Genomic DNA, 18,802 nt, shown 5'->3' on the forward strand with positions numbered 1-18,802 from the left:
GTTTGTGGGGGGTTTCTTTGCTAATAAAGGGCTTTTTTAAGAATACATTCTTTCTGCCATTGATTTGCTTTGTGTATATCAAAAAGGGTGATTCTTAAATATAGGCAGTTTAAACATACATTATCAACTCAGACACATGTTTGACTTCCAAGTACCTCAAAGTACTCTACATTGTTTATTTTAATTAAACAATAGGCATTGTTGTAATATGCCAGGTCTTTTTTCTTTGCCAACTCAGTGCTGCTGTAAACATTGTTTTGCATTGATGTGGCAAAGCCGATAGATGTGAACCACTAGAATCCTCTAAAAATGGAATTTGAGACTGTATAGTACCAACCCAACCACATACTGCTATAATCTGTGGTGCTTATGAAATGCATCAGTCATTTTTCAGTTCCATTCATAAGCTGCTTTCAGAGGTGCCCTTGAGAGCAAAGACAAATTTTGTAGCACAGATTTAATACACAGATAGCTAACTAGCAGCATGAGAGGTAGATCTAGTCCCAAGGTAAGTTTACCTGGTTTTGCCAAATTTTAATCAATTCATCTGGAAGGAAAAGAAGAATACTTAATATAAATTTGTGGTGGAGTTCAAAGTAGCACTAAGGAGACCACTCCATCATTGCAAATGTTTCCACTTGCCATACAATCTCCCGCTCTTCCACCACTTATTTTCCTGGGCATTCTCACAACCCCCTAGACCTGTGCAGGGGGAGAAGAGTGGGGAAGCCCTTTTGCACTAGTGGGACTCATACTGGTTCCAGCTTTAGTTGAATCTGTGCATTAGTCTGGAAAGTGTAATACAGTGGTACCTCCGTTTTCAAACGTAATCCGTTCCGGAAGACCGTTCAATTTCTGAAACATTCAAAAAACAAAAACTCAATATGGAAGCCTCAACACAGAAAACTCAATACGGAAGCCGCGCTTCATGGTCAACTTCTGAGGCGAGTTCAAAAACTGCATTCAAAAAGCAAAATGTTCATCAACGGAGACATTCATAAACCGAGGTACCGCTGTATATAGTGCTTTTAATGGTTTTTTTTTATAAAATAAATCTTTATTGAAATTTGTAACATTCATACATTAAAAACAATGCACAACAAAACAAACATCACACACACACATAACCATAATACATCGAAAAGAAATTTGAACAAAACAAATCATACATATTCATTCATTGAATCATGCTATCTATTAATAAAATATCTAAATTCACTACTTAAATAAATAAATCATAACTGATCCAAGTTAATCATAAATCATAAATCATAATACCTAGTTGTAAACTTGATTTAGGCTTCCGCCTGCCCTCCTCCCGGGTTGCTTAATTTACTCATTTTTTTCCAATCATTTAACCAAAATTCATGTGAATTTATCGACTTTTTGTCTTTCCTTCCCTTTTTTACCAATACAGAATGTTAGAAATGGATCCAAGTTTTTATATTCGGGCACTGGTTTTTCATATATGTCCCAAATTTCTCCCATCTTTGATTAAACTTTTGATTACTACCACCTCTTATCACTTCTGTTAATTTTGCCAAATCCAGGAAGCTAAATAATTTTTCTTGCCATTCCTGTATACTAGGTACTTCTTGTGTCTTCCAGTAAGATGCAATCAAGATTCTTGCAGCCGCTACTGCATACAGAAACAAATCTCCATCTTCTTTTAATGGTTTTATCCCATTCACTCCCCACTACTGTGGCCTCCTCCACTACCACTTCATCCATTAGTCTAGCATTCTGTTCCCAAACTGGGCAACCAGATGCCTATGGGAAGCTCAAAAGCAGGATGTGAGTTTAACAGCCCCCTCCCTACATGTGATTTCCAGCAACTGGTATTTAGAGGCATAGGGCCTCAAACACTGGAGGGGGAACACAGCTAGAGGAGGCAGTAGTAGTCCAGTGAAGAAGCCAGCAAAGACTCTGAACCAGTCTTTGCTTGTTGTGAAGGCACTCTTGCAGCATGCAGCATGGATGATAAAATAGGATGGGGGAGAGCTCTGCACTCTGCCATGATGTCCTTAGAGGAACAGCAAGATATAAATGTTAGAAATAATAAATCCAAAACCCCTTAAGCTCCCTTTATTATTCTGGAGCTCTTTTCAAGAACTTTCTGTTCCACCACTGGGTAAACACTGTAAAGCAGAGATGGAAATGAGCTGAGGAAGTATTATTTCATGCCATTGCTCTTCTATAAGCAACTCCCAGCTTGAACTCATCCATACTAAAGGGTTACATAATTATTATTTTCTCAGAGGAGTGGTTAATTTTAACGTTTTTGTGTTGCTGCAAGATAGAGCTAAAAGGACTGAATTTAAACTTATTTTTGAAGTCATATATTTTCGGCTTGCATTACCATTTCATTCACCTTTTTGAGGATTGTGAATTAATCATACACCTTACACATAACATTTTCCCTTCTTGAATATATGTATCTGACTGCTGCTTGTAAAGTATTCTGCAGTTAACAAGACAAAGGGGCCCAGTGCTCCCTGTTCAGTGCCGCACAGTTGCTTTGTCCAATGCACTTATATATCCAGGTATTGTGTGCTATGATTATTCCAAACTGGAATATGCCATAAATTGCAGGCTTTAATTTCCCTTCATTTCCTCCCTTGATTTCTCTGATGCCTCTTCCTCCCTTGACAGTCTTACCTTCTTCCAAAAAATAAAAATAAAAATCCTTCTCCTCTGTAGCTTTATAGTAATATCTATTACCAACTCATAGCCACTGTGTGCAAAGCCTTTTCCCCTCCTGTGTGGAACAATTCTGTGATAGTGGTCCTTTCTGACTTTGTAAAGCAGCCCAGTGTATCCCAGAAGTTGATGGACTCAACTCCCATTAGCCCAGCCAGCATGTTCAATGGTCAGGAATAAGAACAGGCATCCCCAAACTCAGCCCTTCAGCTGTTTTGGGACTACAACTCCTATCATGCCTAGCTGACAGGACCAATGGTCAGGTATGATGGGAATTGTAGTCCCAAAACAGCTGGAGGGCCGAGTTTGGGGGTGCCTGAATAAGCCTTGCTGGTCCTTGTCATCCAGCACTCTGTTCTCACTGTGGTTAAGTAGACGCCAGTGAGAAGCCCAGTAGCAGGACCTGAGTATAAGTGTGCTCTCCCTTGGAAAGGATGATGTGTGTTGTTGTTCAACAAGATCTGGAGGGCGCTAGAAGGCTGTTCTAAAGAACACTAATCCAGGAGTTTATTTAGTTTGCTCATGAAGCTCTACTCACTAGTACAGTTGAGAATACATCATCTGAAGTTCCTATAATCCAGACCAGCCTTTCTCAACCTTAGGTCCCCAGGTGTTCTTGAACTTCAGCTCTCACCATCCCTGACCCCTGGCCATTCCACTACAATAGGAGTTGTAGTGCGTGCTGAGAAAGGCTGACCTGGACTGCTCCTCTCTTTATAACTTTTTCAATGGTTAGAGAATTTTACAGGTTTTTGGTTTCTGTTTTGCTGTGTTTTCACTTCACATAGGCACAGCATCTCCAAGGCATGTAAATGTAGGGTTGATGAAGCTGCCACATAATGTTCTTACTCTGTAGCCAGAGGAGGTTGGAATAGAATCTATTATTTCACTGTCTCTTAAGAACATTAGGGAGCTGTGTGTGTGTGTGTTGCAATTAAAGCATTTAAAGAATACACATATTTCTCTTTGCAAAGCTACACTCTTTCCCCCCCCCACCTCTCTTATTTTTAGACTATCGCTATTAAAAGATGGAGGCCTCCGAATAGCTAATGTGAGTAAATCAGATGCTGGAAGTTATACTTGCCTGGCAGAGAACCAGTTTGGAAAAGCTAGTAGTTCAACTAGCTTATTAGTTACAGGTAATTAGATAGCTAATTGTCTATCAGTAGCAAATTGTATGAACTGAGAAATTTGTGAAACAAGACATTCCAGTTTTGAATTGTCAGTTTACTTTCAATTAGTACTGCATGCACAATTCATGTGAAATATGTAATCAGTACTCTTGCTAAGCTCGTAGGAAAATGGTTTTATATATTAGACTGTTTATATTGAATGCTCTATATTTCAGAGTTTTTTATATGGTGATGTTTCAGCTTTTTCTATGAAACTTTCTATAGTCTCCATGGATAGCCATATGAAATCTCTGTTGCCTTAATCTTAGTCTTCACTTGACCATGCATTTGCGGAGAGGGAACAGGTTTACAGTTTTGAAATGGAACTAATTTTTACTTTAAAAATATATATGACAATTACATTGCCAAAAAAGCAGGAAAATGGGGTTTGTGTCAAGGACAGTACTGGAGATTTGAAATGCTTTTTTCATAATACATAAAAAGTGCATTCCATATCCTCTGGTTGTCATTCTGCTCAATCCTCTCTTAGGTTTTTATTTCTGCAGTATGTTTATGCCTATATTTTTTCACAGTGCATTCTTGTTTCAAAGGCAGATTTTGCACAGTTTCCGGTTTCATCAGATTTCCCCTCTACTTTTGAGATGTCTTCTAACATTCCTGAAAGATGCTTGATTGGAGCTTGGAAAATCTTTGAGGCGGGGAAACTGCACTTAAGTCTTTGACTCAGTTTTGTGTGTGTGTTGTATACAAAATTATACTTAAAAAAACCAACTATGCAGGTAAGTAGAACAGTAATTCATACAGCTGAAACTGACTCTTCCTGTTCTCCACAGAACCAACTCGGATAACTCTGGCACCTTCAAACATGGATGTTTCAGTAGGGGAAAGTGTTATCTTGCCCTGTCAAGTTCAGCATGATCCACTGCTGGACATTAGTTTTACCTGGTATTTTAACAGCGCATTGACTGACTTCAGAAAAGACGCATCTCATTTTGAGAGAGTAGGTGGGGTAAGTTGTAAAGTATTTATTTAACTTCTGGTTGTTATCTTTAACTATATAACTATAATGGTCATCTGGAAAGGGCAAAAAATGATTTTACTAAACTTAGTACATTTGTAGCTTTATAATGACAAAAACAATACATAACCATTAAACTGCTACCGATAGTGTGGGGTTTGCTGCATATTATTAATGGATTAGACGGTAGAGGAATTTCTGCAAAATAAATCTCACCTTTTTATTAGTTGTAGAAATGTACTTACAATTGGATTGAATTTACATATTCTCTTTTGCAATAGTCCATCCATTTTGCCAGGATATTATTTTGCTCCACTCATTTCTGTACCCTTTTTTGGGTTTGAACATAACACCTGCTGTCCCTGGAAGATATAGCTGCTCCTGTTATGTCTAGGATGACTCCCACCATATAAACCTTCCTGTAGTTTATGATCTGCTTTGGCAGCTCTGCCACAAAGGTCCGGTTTTCATGTCACAGGAAGCCAGAGTATGGCTTGTCATGACTTCCTGAATGTACTGGCTCCTTAATAGTTGCTCACACCCACTATGTTCCTCTCCAGGTTTTTAGATTAGCACAGGACCGCAACTAAGGGGTCATAGTTAAGCTCTCTTATTAATCACAACCTATAACCTTGTGACAATCCCTGGCTACAAATCATGTTTGAGGAAGAGGGACCTTAAACCACAATCCCTGGTTAAGATGGCACAATAAGCCAAACTTTAGCTCAAGTGGCCTAAAAATGCCTGAGAAGGAGCAATCTCCTCCTTGGGAACCAGCACATTTGTGCCAAGCCATAGCTTAGCGTGACAAGCAAATGCAGCCAAAGTGGGGCTAATTGCAGAGAACATTGGGCAGGGACTTTGCCAGTGATGTGGAACTCGCTTCCTAGGAAGGTTAGAGTGGCTTCTTCTTTAGTTTTAGGCATGCTATTAAAACTTACTTGTTCTTCGTAGCTTTTAATTCTGCCCTTTCTCTTTAAATGTGCTTTTTTCTGGTTCCTAATCTGTTTATCATAATATTGCTTTAAATTACAGTTTTTGAATTGTGTGTTGCTTGGCTGGTGTGCTTTTGGATCAAAATGCAAATTCATAAATAATTCTATGACTAAATAAGAGAGTCCAAGTACCCATGGAATTGTGGGCTATATTCCCCTATAAAGTTTAAGGCTAAATTGGACCTGACATGAATCACATGATTGTGCCCCCCCCCTTTTACTAAACATTATGCTTTTTTTCCTTTTTCCTTTTTTCTTTTCTCCTGCTTTTCTTTTGCTACATTCAGCTGGGGGACAATCCAAATTGGGGCAGTGGGAAAAGGAGCAGGGAGCTTTTAACTTTCTGGCCACACTCTTACAACTTATTTGCAGAAACAAAAACAAAACAAAACATGGACTCGTTGGCAGGTTTTAAATAAATATTTACAAATTTATTTACAGAGAACGAGAAATATAACAGGTGATAACATACTATTATGTACAAACAGCAGAACGTAGCATTTGATGTAATAAACCAGAAGTTGGGGGAAGTCACAGGGAGGGGGGAAATTGGAAAATGAAAGTTAAGTAATAATATTGGATATTTGTTATCAAAAAGAAAATCAATAAAAAAAATTAAAAATAAACTTTCTGGCCACACTGTGGCACCAACGATAGCCTCGCTCCCAGGTAAAACAGCAGTCAAGAATGAACTCTCTCTTGTTATAATGAAACTATCATTTTTCCTTTTTTTTCAAATGAAAAAGACTAAAATTATAATGAAGTTATATGTAATTATAAGACTGGATTGTGATAAAAATGCAATGTTGGTACTATACAGCTTTATTCCGCTAATTGCTAATGGCAGGGATCCAAAGCACGGCATGTAGTGTTCCACATATGTGCGTGGGCCAACTTTTTTCACTTCCAGTCTGCCAGCAGTCAATTCCCTCCCACCTCTTTTAAAACAAACAAACAAACAAAGCAGAGGTTTTTGAAACCACTCCAGCACAGCACCTCTTGAGGCCTTGAAGAACGGGGGGGGGGGGGGGGGGCAGGGAAATCACATTACCATCATACCTAACTTAGACCATTTCAAACAAAACCTGGCCTCTTTTCAGGTAGCCAGGTGTACTACCCCAGTGTTAAGCATTATTTTATTCAGCTTTTATTTTAAAGGGTGACGTCTTAACGATTAGCTGACAGGGGCTGAGACAGAGAGTGTTATTTCAGAATGAGACACAGCTTATTGTCTCCTGCCCAGTTAAACTTCTCACCCTGGTTTCTAGCACCGAAGATGCAGCACTCATCTTCTGCAACTATAGTACTGCAGGTCTTTTCAAGCCTAAAGAACAAGTCTTGGGATCAGCTTGTGTGACCGCATCCTATTACACTAGGCTTTCAGTTCTAGCCAGCGCTGCCTCCTTGACTTTTAGAACTGCATTGCTTGAGAGCAGGGTATATTTTCAGAGCACGTATGCCATGAAGCCATTGAGGAAAAGAGGGCTGGAATTTCAAAGAGAGAGAAGCTGCTGAGAGGCTTGGACGCTTAGACATAAAGACAGATCAAGTGATCGCTGCTTGGCATGTGGCAGAAACTTGGCAAGTTGAAAGTGTTATCCCAGCTTCTAAGCTCCACTGTCTTTCAACTTCCACACCACCTCTGAAATAGAGATAAAGGAAAGTGAATGGGTTGAACTATGGGCCACAGGGTCCAACAAACCCTGCGCAAGGACTTTCACTTGTGCAACAGGGCTTTGCTCACACACGCACCCTCTGAAATTGACTCTTGGGGAGTCAAGCAAACTCCAAGAACAGGGGGGAAAGGGAAGGGGGATCGTTTCACCTAGCAAGCTGCAATGCTTGTGCAAGCAGAATGATTGGTAGAGGGTTATGTTGAATTCCACTCCACAGTAGACCTGGGCAATATATCAGTATATCACCCAGGACAGCTTTGATGGGCAGACCACAATGACAGATTCACTCAGCGGTATATCGCTGGTGAAACTGCTGCTGCTTCTGAGTCCCTCTTTCCTTCAGCACACTGGGCACTGGAGGAAAACAATCTGCCGGCGCTGGAGGCAGAAGGACTCAAGCGGTGGCGGTTTCACCAGCGATATACCGCTGAGTGAAACCGCCACCATAGTCTGCCCCTCATACTGGCAGCTTGTTCCTCCACTTCTTTAAACTGCTTGGCTGAGGAGCATGTCACTGCCCTTGCCTCCAACCCACCACCAGCTTGCACAAGCTAACTGCAGAGGGGGGCTCTGTTACAAGTGCTCCCGCTTCCCAGCTGAGGGAGTCCGAACCCAGCTCCTGCTTGCACGGGAGCAGAAGCTGGATCGGGTCTGCCCAGCTGGGGAGGTGCAGGCTCCACCACACTTTTCCATTGAGGGGTTCCCGGCTATGTTCCCCTCAATGGAGAAGTTTAAAGGAGCACCGCCTGGCAAGGGTGAGGCAGCCCGGCAGCTGCATCAGAGGCAGTGCAGGAGTTCTCAGATGCAGCTGCTGGGCTGCTTCCTCCTTCCCTGACCCCAGACCCTGTTCCATCTGGCTGCCTTCAGGTGGCGCAGGGGCTCTGAGCAGCCCCGCTCCCGCTCCTACTTGCATACAAGCAGGAGCGGGGTCAGGGACCTCTCAGCTGGGAAGCAGAGGCTTCACGCTCCCCAGCTGAGCAGCGCCAATCCCACTCCTGCTTGGGTGCATTGTCCCCAGCCCACCAGATGATGGGCTGAAAGCGCCTCAGGTCCCGCCGTGAGAGCTGAGGTGGTTTCTCCCAGTGCCTCGCCAGCTTGTTTCAACATTGCAGTTTATCGCCAAACTGCGTTGTTTTGCTGGTGATGCATCACGAAGTTGAAAACCTAACATCGCACAGCCCTACTCCAGAGCTTTATTCATTTAGATGTCTGCTCTGGAACATTTATAACTAGTTCAATCCAGTCCAACTTATGCACAGGTGTACTTCCTTCCCAAGGTGAGGGCTCGGTGCTGCAATCCTGTTAGCCCTCTGTTACTCTTACTCTGATTCATCCATCAAATTTCCTCATCTCTTTAAAAGGAGGGGATTAAAATTAAAAGTTTTGCCCAGATTTCTCCAGTACTGTGGGAGTGAACTACAGATGGTTTTTGATAGCGTATGCTAATTGAGGTGACACTTCTTCAGAAAAGCACAAACAAGACAGGCTAGAGAGCACATACGCATGCAGGCAGGTGTGCATAGTCCTTAAAGATTACATTTTGCCTGGTGTGTAGTAAGCTAGCAGGTAACACTGTGTCAGGAAGCCTAATATCAGCTGAAACTGGATAGGCATCACTATTAGAAATGGTTACAATATGGTTACTGGTTTTAATACCACCCAGTAACCAGGTGATTTCTGTTTCAAGGGTCAGCGTAGTGCCGGTCAGGGAAGGTGACCTTCCAGTCACTGTGACTTGTCCACAGCAACACGTATCTAATTTCACTGGCTGAAGATGTGAATGAAATCTCTCCAACTGCCAGGATTCCAAGAAACATTGACAGTTTGAGAGCATGTTGCTGCAGCATTTTTGTGGTGCTTTCATGATACCCAAGGCTGAGTTACACGAAATGCTAAGGCTTTGGTAGCGCATCCTTGGTGATACGGTGAATGATTAATATTGCAACTCAACTTTCACTCTCTTTCTTGCCAGCATGATATTGTTCGCTGTGATTAGATACAGCATTGTTTTGTCTATTCAAACTTGTCATGAGAGAGGTGCACAAGCTTGTATATATATAGTTTGACAATCCCACAGGCAAATTTATACTTAGTGCAAGATTTATTTCAGCAAATAAATTACTGCACTGGAAAGGGTAAATGTGGGTGTTTTAGCCTCAAGGGTTGCTTTACACTGTCAATTCTCACTGTTTTGTGAATTTACATGTTGTGCTCTCTGGAAGAATTTTGAGTTGCAGTTTTTTATACCAAACATCACGCTGTTTCCCATTAATTGTATATAACACTTTTTAAAGATATTCCAGCTTGTATTAAACATAGAAATAGTCAATCATTACCAGGTACTTAAGTTTTCAATTAAGCTTAGTCACTTCAAAAAACTGACTGAGAAGGCAAGGAGAATATTACATTTGGTTTAAGACATTTTCTTTTAGATAAGATGTGACTTTGTATTTTTGGAAAGCAAAGGCCACTAAAAATAATTTAATCAAAAGATTCAAGTGCTGCTGATTGAGATCATAAGGGAAACAGAAGGAAAATAAAGTATCTAAACCATATCTAGGGAACCTTTTTGAGCCTGAGGGTTGTGTTTCCTGATTGCCAGTGTTCCAAGGTCCTTATGTAAGTGGTGAGTGGGGCCAAAAAGTGGGCAAGGTGGGTGCATGAACATGCATGCATGCATGCACACCACATATGAATGCAGCACACATAGTGTGCACACACCACCCCCAAAACGCAAAATATTTCCTGCAATACAAAGAAGCACAATCATTAACATTCCTTCTTTCCAACGGTTCATAAAAAACTTTCTTACCCAACCATCCCACCACAAACAAGAAATCTCCATCCAAAAAAGACCCAATAAACCCTTTGCAACCAAGTCAGCATTTCTTTTTCTTATGAGCATGGCTTCGTGCTTAAGAAGCTCTTGGTAGGTCTTCCTGTTATCTTTTCTCTCTCTCTCTCTTTCTCTTAATGGGATTGATTTTTGGCTCTTATGCACTGCTGTTTTTGTAGCATTAGAAAATAAAATGCTTGCCTAACTCCTGTCCTCTATTTAGTTGTTATTCTTCGTTTCTTTCATTATTTATTGTTAGTGTTATAGATTGTGAACAATCAAAATAAATTACTGGTGGTTTCCTGTAGAAGCATACATGCACAGTGTGAGATGATTTTATTTGACAGAAACACACAAGTGTCTATCTGACACTGATGCATTGTTAAGGGTCATACAAAGTGTGATGTCTTGAAGTGTGAAGTCACAGTAGACATTTGTGTTTCAGGAAGATAAAGTTTTGCAAGTTTTAAAAATGAGACACACAGAGAGAGAGAGAACCACTTGTCAGCCTTCTGTCACTGGAACTGGAATTTTTAATGCTTCTAAGAGCTGCTCTCTTTTTAAGGGGATCCTCATTACAAACATCTCTGGATAGAATAATGAGTACTCAAGTTATGTGGCTTCTTGTTTTATATAAGGTCAGTTTTATATGTGTTGCGCACCTGTCTGCCCAAGTTGGGGCTGGATGCTAGTTTCAGCTAGTAATTGGGTGCATAGATAATGTCAGAGTCAGATGGCAGGCAGAAGGTTAAATTGCCCAGGCTAAAGAGAAGAAGCAAAGACCTGGGATAATAAGAGACCCATTATCCCCATGGATAATTTGGCTGGTTATGTAGTTAACGAGGCTCAGCCTGGGCATGGCAGGTGACAGGTGTTTTGTGCCCATAGTACATGGTGGCACCCAGCAGCAGAGGCCTGGCCTTCCGTACTTACTCCTCTGTCTTTTGCCTTACTTGCACAGGCAGAAAGAAGCCAGAGTTTGGCTGCCAGGACTCCCAATCCAGAGTCCCATGGTATCCTTAGACAGAGTTCCTTCCACTAAAATGAAAGTTTCTCCCTTTACAGCTAGGACCCTTTGACCTTTACTGAGAATCCAATCTGGGGTTGGAGTTGTTTTGCTGTATGCTTGCTCTTAGCTGCTTACATTTGTACATGACCTTTTTATTTATTATTTTTATTATTAACCTTCTATACTGCCCTTCATTTGAGGATCACAGGGCAATTCATAACATAAAAACACAAAATACACAATAAAAAACAAACAAACCAATAACACCCCTCCCACAAACACATTTAAAAGGCCATAGAATGTTAATCAGCCAAAGGCCTGGTTGAAGAGGAACGTTTTTGGCTTGTGCCTAAAGATATGGAATGAAGGTGCCAGGCGAGCATCCCTGGGGAGAACATTCCACAAGTGGGGAGCCATAGCAGAAAAGCCCCATTGTCGTGTTGCAGCCCTCTGGACTTCTTGTGGAGGAGGCACATGAAGGAGAGCTTCAGATGATGATTGCAGGGTCCAGATCAGTTTGTAAAGGAAGTCAGGTCACAGCCATAATCCCAATTCATCTAAATTTAAAAGGCACCTTTTTATTATCCCCCCCCCCAGCTTTCTCAAAATTCCCCAGGGAAGCAAATCTAGCTACTGAAAATGATTTCATCTTCCTCTATCATATTCTGTTCTATCTCTGTTGTGCATGCACACACTAGTGCACATTAGATAGACTGCGTTCCATGCAAGCAATTATTTACAGAAGTGTTATTTCAAAGCTGGTTTCTTCCTCTTGGGGACAGGTTGCAGCTCAGTGCGTTCAGCACATGCTGTCATGCAAAAGGTTCCAGGTTCAGCCCCTGACATTTTCAGTTAGGGCTGAGATGGGCTCCTGCATGAAACTCTGGTGAGCTGCTGCCAGTCTCTGTCAACAGTAGTGAGCTAGATGGACTAATGATCTGACTCAGCACCAGGCAGCTTCCTCTCTTTCTCTCTTTACTTGAAAAAAACCAAATGCTGTTGAACCAAGAACAAGCAATCTAACTGAATATAACTTTAAATATATATATATATATATTCATCTGAACAGAGTGCATCAGGAGACTTAATGATTAGGAATATCCAACTGAAACACAGTGGAAAATACGTGTGCATGGTGAAGACGGAAGTGGATAGTGTGTCATCTGCAGCAGATCTCATAGTTCGAGGTATGAGCAATGCTACTTACTTACCTAGGCCAAGGGGTTGATTTCTTAGGGTGTTTCCAGATTGAGTTTGAGAGTTCTGTTGTATCTAAGTGTCATACACTGCCTTGCAAACCTCAAGAAAGTGTTCCTTTTTGCCATGTTGATTTCCTGCTGGTTCAATATGTACATTGAGATCTAGCAGGACCAGCAGTAATGACAGAAAGAGAGAGACTGTATGTTGGAACTCTGGTTGATGTCTCTGTAGAGGATCAGGTTTTGACAGAGAGTGCTAAATTAGTGGTGGTGGGAGATAGTTTCTGAATGTTTCTTTCCAGCTTCCCATGGATTTCTGAGATGTTCCTCCTACTTCCTGAGATCTGAGGAAATGAACAGTACACAATACACATACTCAGTTTATATGTTGCAGTGTGGGGAGTGCAAACACAGCAACTTGTTGCTATTGAAAGCCCAATTGCTACTTAGTCTCTAGCAATAAATCTGGGAAGTTCCTAAAATTATATATTTTGACAACTATCCAGGAGTCAGTCTCTCTCTCTCTCTCTCTCTCTCTCTCTCTCTCTCTCTCTCTCTCTCTCTCTCTCTCTCTTTCTTCTTCTTCTTCTTCTTCTTCCAAATTACAAGCTGCAGAAGTATTTTAAACCTAGGATGGGATTTAACTAAGTTATTTTGTGTATGGAATGAGGCCCACTCCTGTAATAAATCTGTTTCAGAACTTGCTTTTACAACTATAAAATAACCAAGCAGGAGTTTAGTAAATGTAAAAAATGGCAGTTTTATTGCAATCTAAATTGTTTTCTTCCCCCCACAGTGCTGGCAAAATAGAAATCAGCTGGCACTGTGTTTAAAGATTTGTAGAATAAGTGCTGCCTTCATAACACCTTTCCAATTTAAAAATCTAATATCTTATTGCATTAGGCTCACCTGGACCACCGGAACGTGTAAAAGTGGATGAAATAACAGCTACCACAGCCCGGCTTACCTGGCATGAGGGCTTAGATAATCACAGCCCAATTGCTAGTTATACAATACAGGCCAGGACACCCTTTTCAGTGGGATGGCAAAGAGTCACAACAGGTAGAGGGAAATATTTTTGAAGTGTTTATGAAGACTGCATTTTAATATTTTATTGTTAAGGATTGGAAACCAGGAATTTGCAATTTCTTTCAAAATACTCTGTTACAGTTCCTGATGTCATTGATGGGAAGACGTTCACAGCCACTGCAGTAGACTTAAACCCTTGGGTTGAATATGAATTTCGTATAGTTGCCAGTAACAAAATTGGAGGTGGAGAACCTAGTTTACCCTCAGAAAAAGTAAGAACTAAAGAGGCAGGTTAGTGGGTTTTTTGTTTGTTTGTTTGCTTGGTTCAATTGTTGCAAGTTCAGTGCAGCAGGTTTTCAAACCTTTACATATTTTTTAAAAAACTTTCGTAAAATTATTTGATTTTCTTTTCTGTTTTTATGCAGGTAGGTAGCCGTGTTGGTCTGCCATAGTCAAAACAAAATAAAACAAAAATTCCTTCCAGTAGCACCTTAGAGACCAACTAAGTTTGTTCTTGGTATGAGCTTTCAGTGTGCATGCACACGAAAGCTCATACCAAGAACAAACTTAGTTGGTCTCTAAGGTGCTACTGGAAGGAATTTTTTGTTTTATTTTGTTTTTATGCAATTCAAGAGATTAGTGCTTGGCACTCAGTGACTAACCAGATTTCTAATACACAAGTGCTTGTGTGCTCAGACAACTTTTACATGAAGTTACATGTTAATGCATATACTGAAAACCTTTCCCTTGTACTAAGTGATGAACTAGAGAAGCCAAATTGTAACAGTGGGGTGCTTGCTGCAGTCCTGAATTCTGTTCCATCCAAAGTGAAAAGTGTCACCTATCTGTTCTGCTAGAAGTTGTTGCCATAGCACTGCTTGACAGAATGGCTTTTGCTGGCATGTCTAATGCTTTGCTTTTGGCACCACTGAACATTCTTAGGTGAGGCATAGCAAAGCGCATATACTGTGGACCCTCACATCCTAAGATAAGGAAAACCAATTTCAGTCACCACAGGTTGGAGATTACTGGAGAAGGTCACTAAATAGTGGTGTTTGATGTGCAGCCCTGGAATATTTTAGGTAAAGGCGAGAAATAAGCCTACACAGGTATAAGAAAATTGTTCCACAGTATTGCGGCTTTGCCATTGATGTTTAGAAAGTAGAAAAATTGTGAATACAAGTGAAGATCAGAGTATTCTTTGCAGTAGTCAAAACAACTTGTTTATATAGTTTTAAAAATGGTAGAGAATAAAGTAGGTTTGTGTGAGTATTGAACAGGAGCATTCAGATAGAAATTGCTTAACGATTGTTTTTTCTTCTTCTGAGACTCTGCCACCCACGCTGACAAGGTGACTGCAACCTTTATGTAATGTCTGCACATGCTGCACGGGGTTCCTTTCCTCTTTGTAATCCATACATATATTTTCTCTCCTTAGAATGTGATTGTGCAGTTTAATCAGCAGAGCGCTGAAAAGCAGGATGTCATAATTCTACTATGATAAGAATTCAGAATGGATCTCTTATTTTTTGTGCAGCTTTTTTTAAATTACTGAGCATAAATGTAACATAGAAACCAGCTCTGTCCGTCTTTGAGCTACAAGAATTCAAGCAAAACCTGGGAGAAACCTGGCAGTCAAGCAATACTCATAGAACATACACATCACTTTGTAGACTTGGTCTGAAGAAGGGTTCCCTTCTTTCAGGAGACTTAGTAAGATTTAAAAAAAACTTAATTCACTTCTGAATATTAAGAATGGTTATTCCCACTAATAATGAATTTTGACTGTTGAGCACTCACTCGGGTGACTCCAAAATAAGATAGTGGCTGTTAGATAAGTTGAAGACTCCCTATGAACACAGAAACATATAAGTTTGTAAATCAATTTTTAAAAAAGAAGAAGTTTTTAAAGAAAGCAGAAACCAAGCAGTCTTTGTGAGTCTATTCATTTGTTGCTGGAATCTGTCTGTCTCGAGTGACAATGGAGTGTGCCTCCAGGGGTGAAGTCAGATCGCTGCATTAGCAGCACCAAAATGACCTCCCCATGGTGCAAGCCTAGGAGGGCAGAGAAAGAGAGGAATTGACCTGCTTGAGCCTGCAACATTATAGTAAATATCCTGGGGAGGGAGAATTGGGGCCAAGAGAGATACATGCCATGAGATAAAAGAACCCCTCTTTCTTCACTATGCAGGAATCTAAATTAATTTATGTGTCATGATATAGAATTGATATATCATATAGTCCCTGAATTTCTGGGACCATTCAATTAATGTGCCTTCTGTTATATTCATGTGCAGCTAATGTGTGTTTTCCCTGTACAGTTCCCGAGGTACCACCATCTGAAGTGAGCGGAGGAGGTGGCAGCCGGTCTGAACTGGTCATCACATGGGATGTAAGTGTTCTGCTTGGAATTTATTTTCCAAAAGTTGCCTTTTTTATTATCTACTCAGTAAAAAAAATCCCAATAACTGACATAAACATTCATTTATCTGATACAGCTGACTTGTTCTGTCGTCTTAATATGTATGCTTTTCCTGGTCTCTTTCTAGAATATTATCAGAGCAATATTTAGCTAAGCTTATTGGAAAGTTAATATATTTCATAGGTTTTCAGAGTTAACACAAAAATTAAAACAGCTGCTTGGATACTGAAAGTACCGGTACCTCTTCTCATCAACTTTATTTCCCCAACAAATAGCATATGTTTTCAGAGTTTTGGTCTGAGTTTTCCTGTAAGATTATTTGACATATAAACAAAATCACACAGATGCATCCCAGTCTGGCTGAGGCCATCTGAAAAATACTCCAGTAGGAGAAACCTGTAGATGGAAAGCGTGCGAAGGCCTGCTATCCCTTCCTTTAATGGTATATCCCTTTAATGGCAGTGATGACATTGGAAATAGGCTTCTTAATAATAATAATAATAATAATATTTATTATTTGTACCCCGCCCATCTGGCTGGATTTCCCCAGCCACTCTGGGCGGCTTCCAACAGAAACCAAATACAACAATATCAAACATTAAAAACTTCCCTAAAAAGGGCTGCCTTCAGGTTTTTTCTGAATGTCAGGTAGTTGTTTATTTCCCTGACCTGTGATGGGAGGGCGTTCCACAGGGCGGGCGCCACTACCGAGAAGGCCCTCTGCCTAGTTCCCTGTAGTTTTGCTTCTCGCAGTGAGGGAACAGACAGAAGGCCCTCGGCGCTGGATCTCAGTGTCCGGGCTGAATGATGGGGGTGGAGACGCTCCTTCAGGTATACAGGACCGAGGCCGTTTAGGGCTTTAAAGGTCAGCACCAACACTTTGAATTGTGCTCGGAAACGTACTGGGAGCCAATGCAGATCTCTCAGGACCGGTGTTATGTGGTCTCGGCGGCCACTCCCAGTCACCAGTCTAGCTGCCGCATTTTGGATTAATTGCAGTTTCCGGGTCACCTTCAAAGGCAGCCCCACATAGAGCGCATTGCAGTAGTCCAAGCGGGAGATAACCAGAGCATGCACCACTTTGGTGAGACAGTCCGCGGGCAGGTAGGGTCTCAGCCTGCGTACCAGGTGGAGCTGGTAGACAGCTGCCCTGGATACAGAATTAACCTGCGCTTCCATGGACAGCTGTGAGTCCAAAATGACTCCCAGGCTGCGCACCTGGTCCTTCAGGGGCACAGTTACCCCATTCAGGACCAGGGAATCCTCCACACCTGCCCTCCTCCTGTCCCCCAAGAACAGTACTTCTGTCTTGTCAGGATTCAACCTCAATCTGTTGGCCGCCATCCATCCTCCAACCGCCTCCAGGCACTCACACAGGACCTTCACGGCCTTCACTGGTTCTGATTTGAAAGAGAGGTAGAGCTGGGTATCATCCGCATACTGATGAACACCCAGCCCAAACCCCCTGATGATCTCTCCCAGCGGCTTCATATAGATATTAAAAAGCATGGGGGAAAGGACAGAACCCTGAGGCACCCCACAAGTGAGAGCCCAGGGGTCTGAACACTCATCCCCCACCACCACTTTCTGAACACGGCCCAGGAGGAAGGAGCGGAACCACTGTATAACAGTGCCTCCAGCTCCCAACCCCTCTAGCCGGTCTAGAAGGATGTTATGGTCGATGGTGTCAAAGGCCGCTGAGAGATCCAGCAGAACTAGGAAACAGCTCTCACCTTTGTCCCTAGCCCGCCGGAGATCATCGACCAGCGCGACCAAGGCGGTTTCAGTCCCATGGTGAGGCGTGAATCCCGATTGGAAGGGATCCAAATGGTCCGCTTCTTCCAGGCGTGCCTGGAGTTGTTCAGCAACCACCCTCTCAATCACCTTGCCCAAGAATGGTAGATTTGAGACTGGGCGATAGTTGGCCATATTGGCCGGGTCTAAAGATGTTTTTTTAAGAAGCGGTTTAATGACCGCCTCTTTCAGCGGGGCTGGGAAGGCTCCCTCACAGAGGGAAGCATTCACCACCCCGCGCAGCCCATCGCCCAGCCCCTCCCGGCTAGCTTTTATAAGCCAGGATGGGCAAGGATCAAGGAGACAGGTGGTTGGTTTCACTCGTCCAAGCAGCCTGTCCACATCCTCGGAGGTAACAGACTGAAATTGATCCCACGCAACTGGACTAGACAGGACTCTGGCACTCTCCCGCCCTGGCCCTGCTCCCACGGTGGAGTCTATCTCTTTCCGAATCTGAGCGATTTTATCTGCAAAAAACTTTGCAAACGCATTGCAGGAGATCTTGGGGTCCCTACCAGGCCCCGATGACGAAGGTGGCTCCGATAGATTCCGAACCACCTGAAAGAGTCTCCTGCTGCTATTTTCCGCAGATGCAATAGAGGCGGTGAAGAAAGTCTTCTTCGCCGTCGCTATCGCCACTTGGTAGGCTCGACGTTGAGCTCTAACCTGTGTTCGGTCGGATTCAGAATGGGTTTTCTGCCACCGGTGCTCTAGCCGTCTCAACGATTGTTTCATCGCCCTCAGCTCCGGGGAAAACCACGGGGCTGTCCGGGCTCCATGCAACCGGAGAGGGCGCTTCGGAGCCAAACAGTCAATAGCCCTGGTTAGCTCCACATTCCAGCGGGCCACCAGGGAATCGGCTGAAAGGCCATCAACATGGGATAAAGTATCCCCTACCACTCTCTGGAAACCATTTGGATCCATTAAGTGGCGGGGGCGGACCATCCGAATTGGTCCCACCTCCCTGCAGAGGGGAAGGGTTGCGGAGAAG

At 42.3% G+C, this 18,802-nt stretch overlaps 1 protein-coding gene across 2 annotated transcripts in view; it reads left to right on the top strand.

Moving 5' to 3' along the window:
* CNTN3 (contactin 3) overlaps positions 1-18,802 on the top strand; it is a 167,930-nt gene that overhangs the window by 136,680 nt on the left and 12,448 nt on the right. For both annotated transcript variants that reach the window (XM_033141204.1, XM_033141203.1), the window contains 6 exons: positions 3,712-3,839; positions 4,667-4,842; positions 12,437-12,554; positions 13,470-13,628; positions 13,737-13,886; positions 15,917-15,987. In XM_033141204.1, coding sequence (XP_032997095.1) covers positions 3,712-3,839; positions 4,667-4,842; positions 12,437-12,554; positions 13,470-13,628; positions 13,737-13,886; positions 15,917-15,987 — 802 coding nt within the window. The remainder of the gene's footprint in view (positions 1-3,711; positions 3,840-4,666; positions 4,843-12,436; positions 12,555-13,469; positions 13,629-13,736; positions 13,887-15,916; positions 15,988-18,802) is intronic.

The sequence above is a fragment of the Lacerta agilis genome, chromosome 2 (genome assembly GCF_009819535.1).
Source record: "Lacerta agilis isolate rLacAgi1 chromosome 2, rLacAgi1.pri, whole genome shotgun sequence".
NCBI classification, from domain to species: Eukaryota; Metazoa; Chordata; class Lepidosauria; order Squamata; family Lacertidae; genus Lacerta; species Lacerta agilis.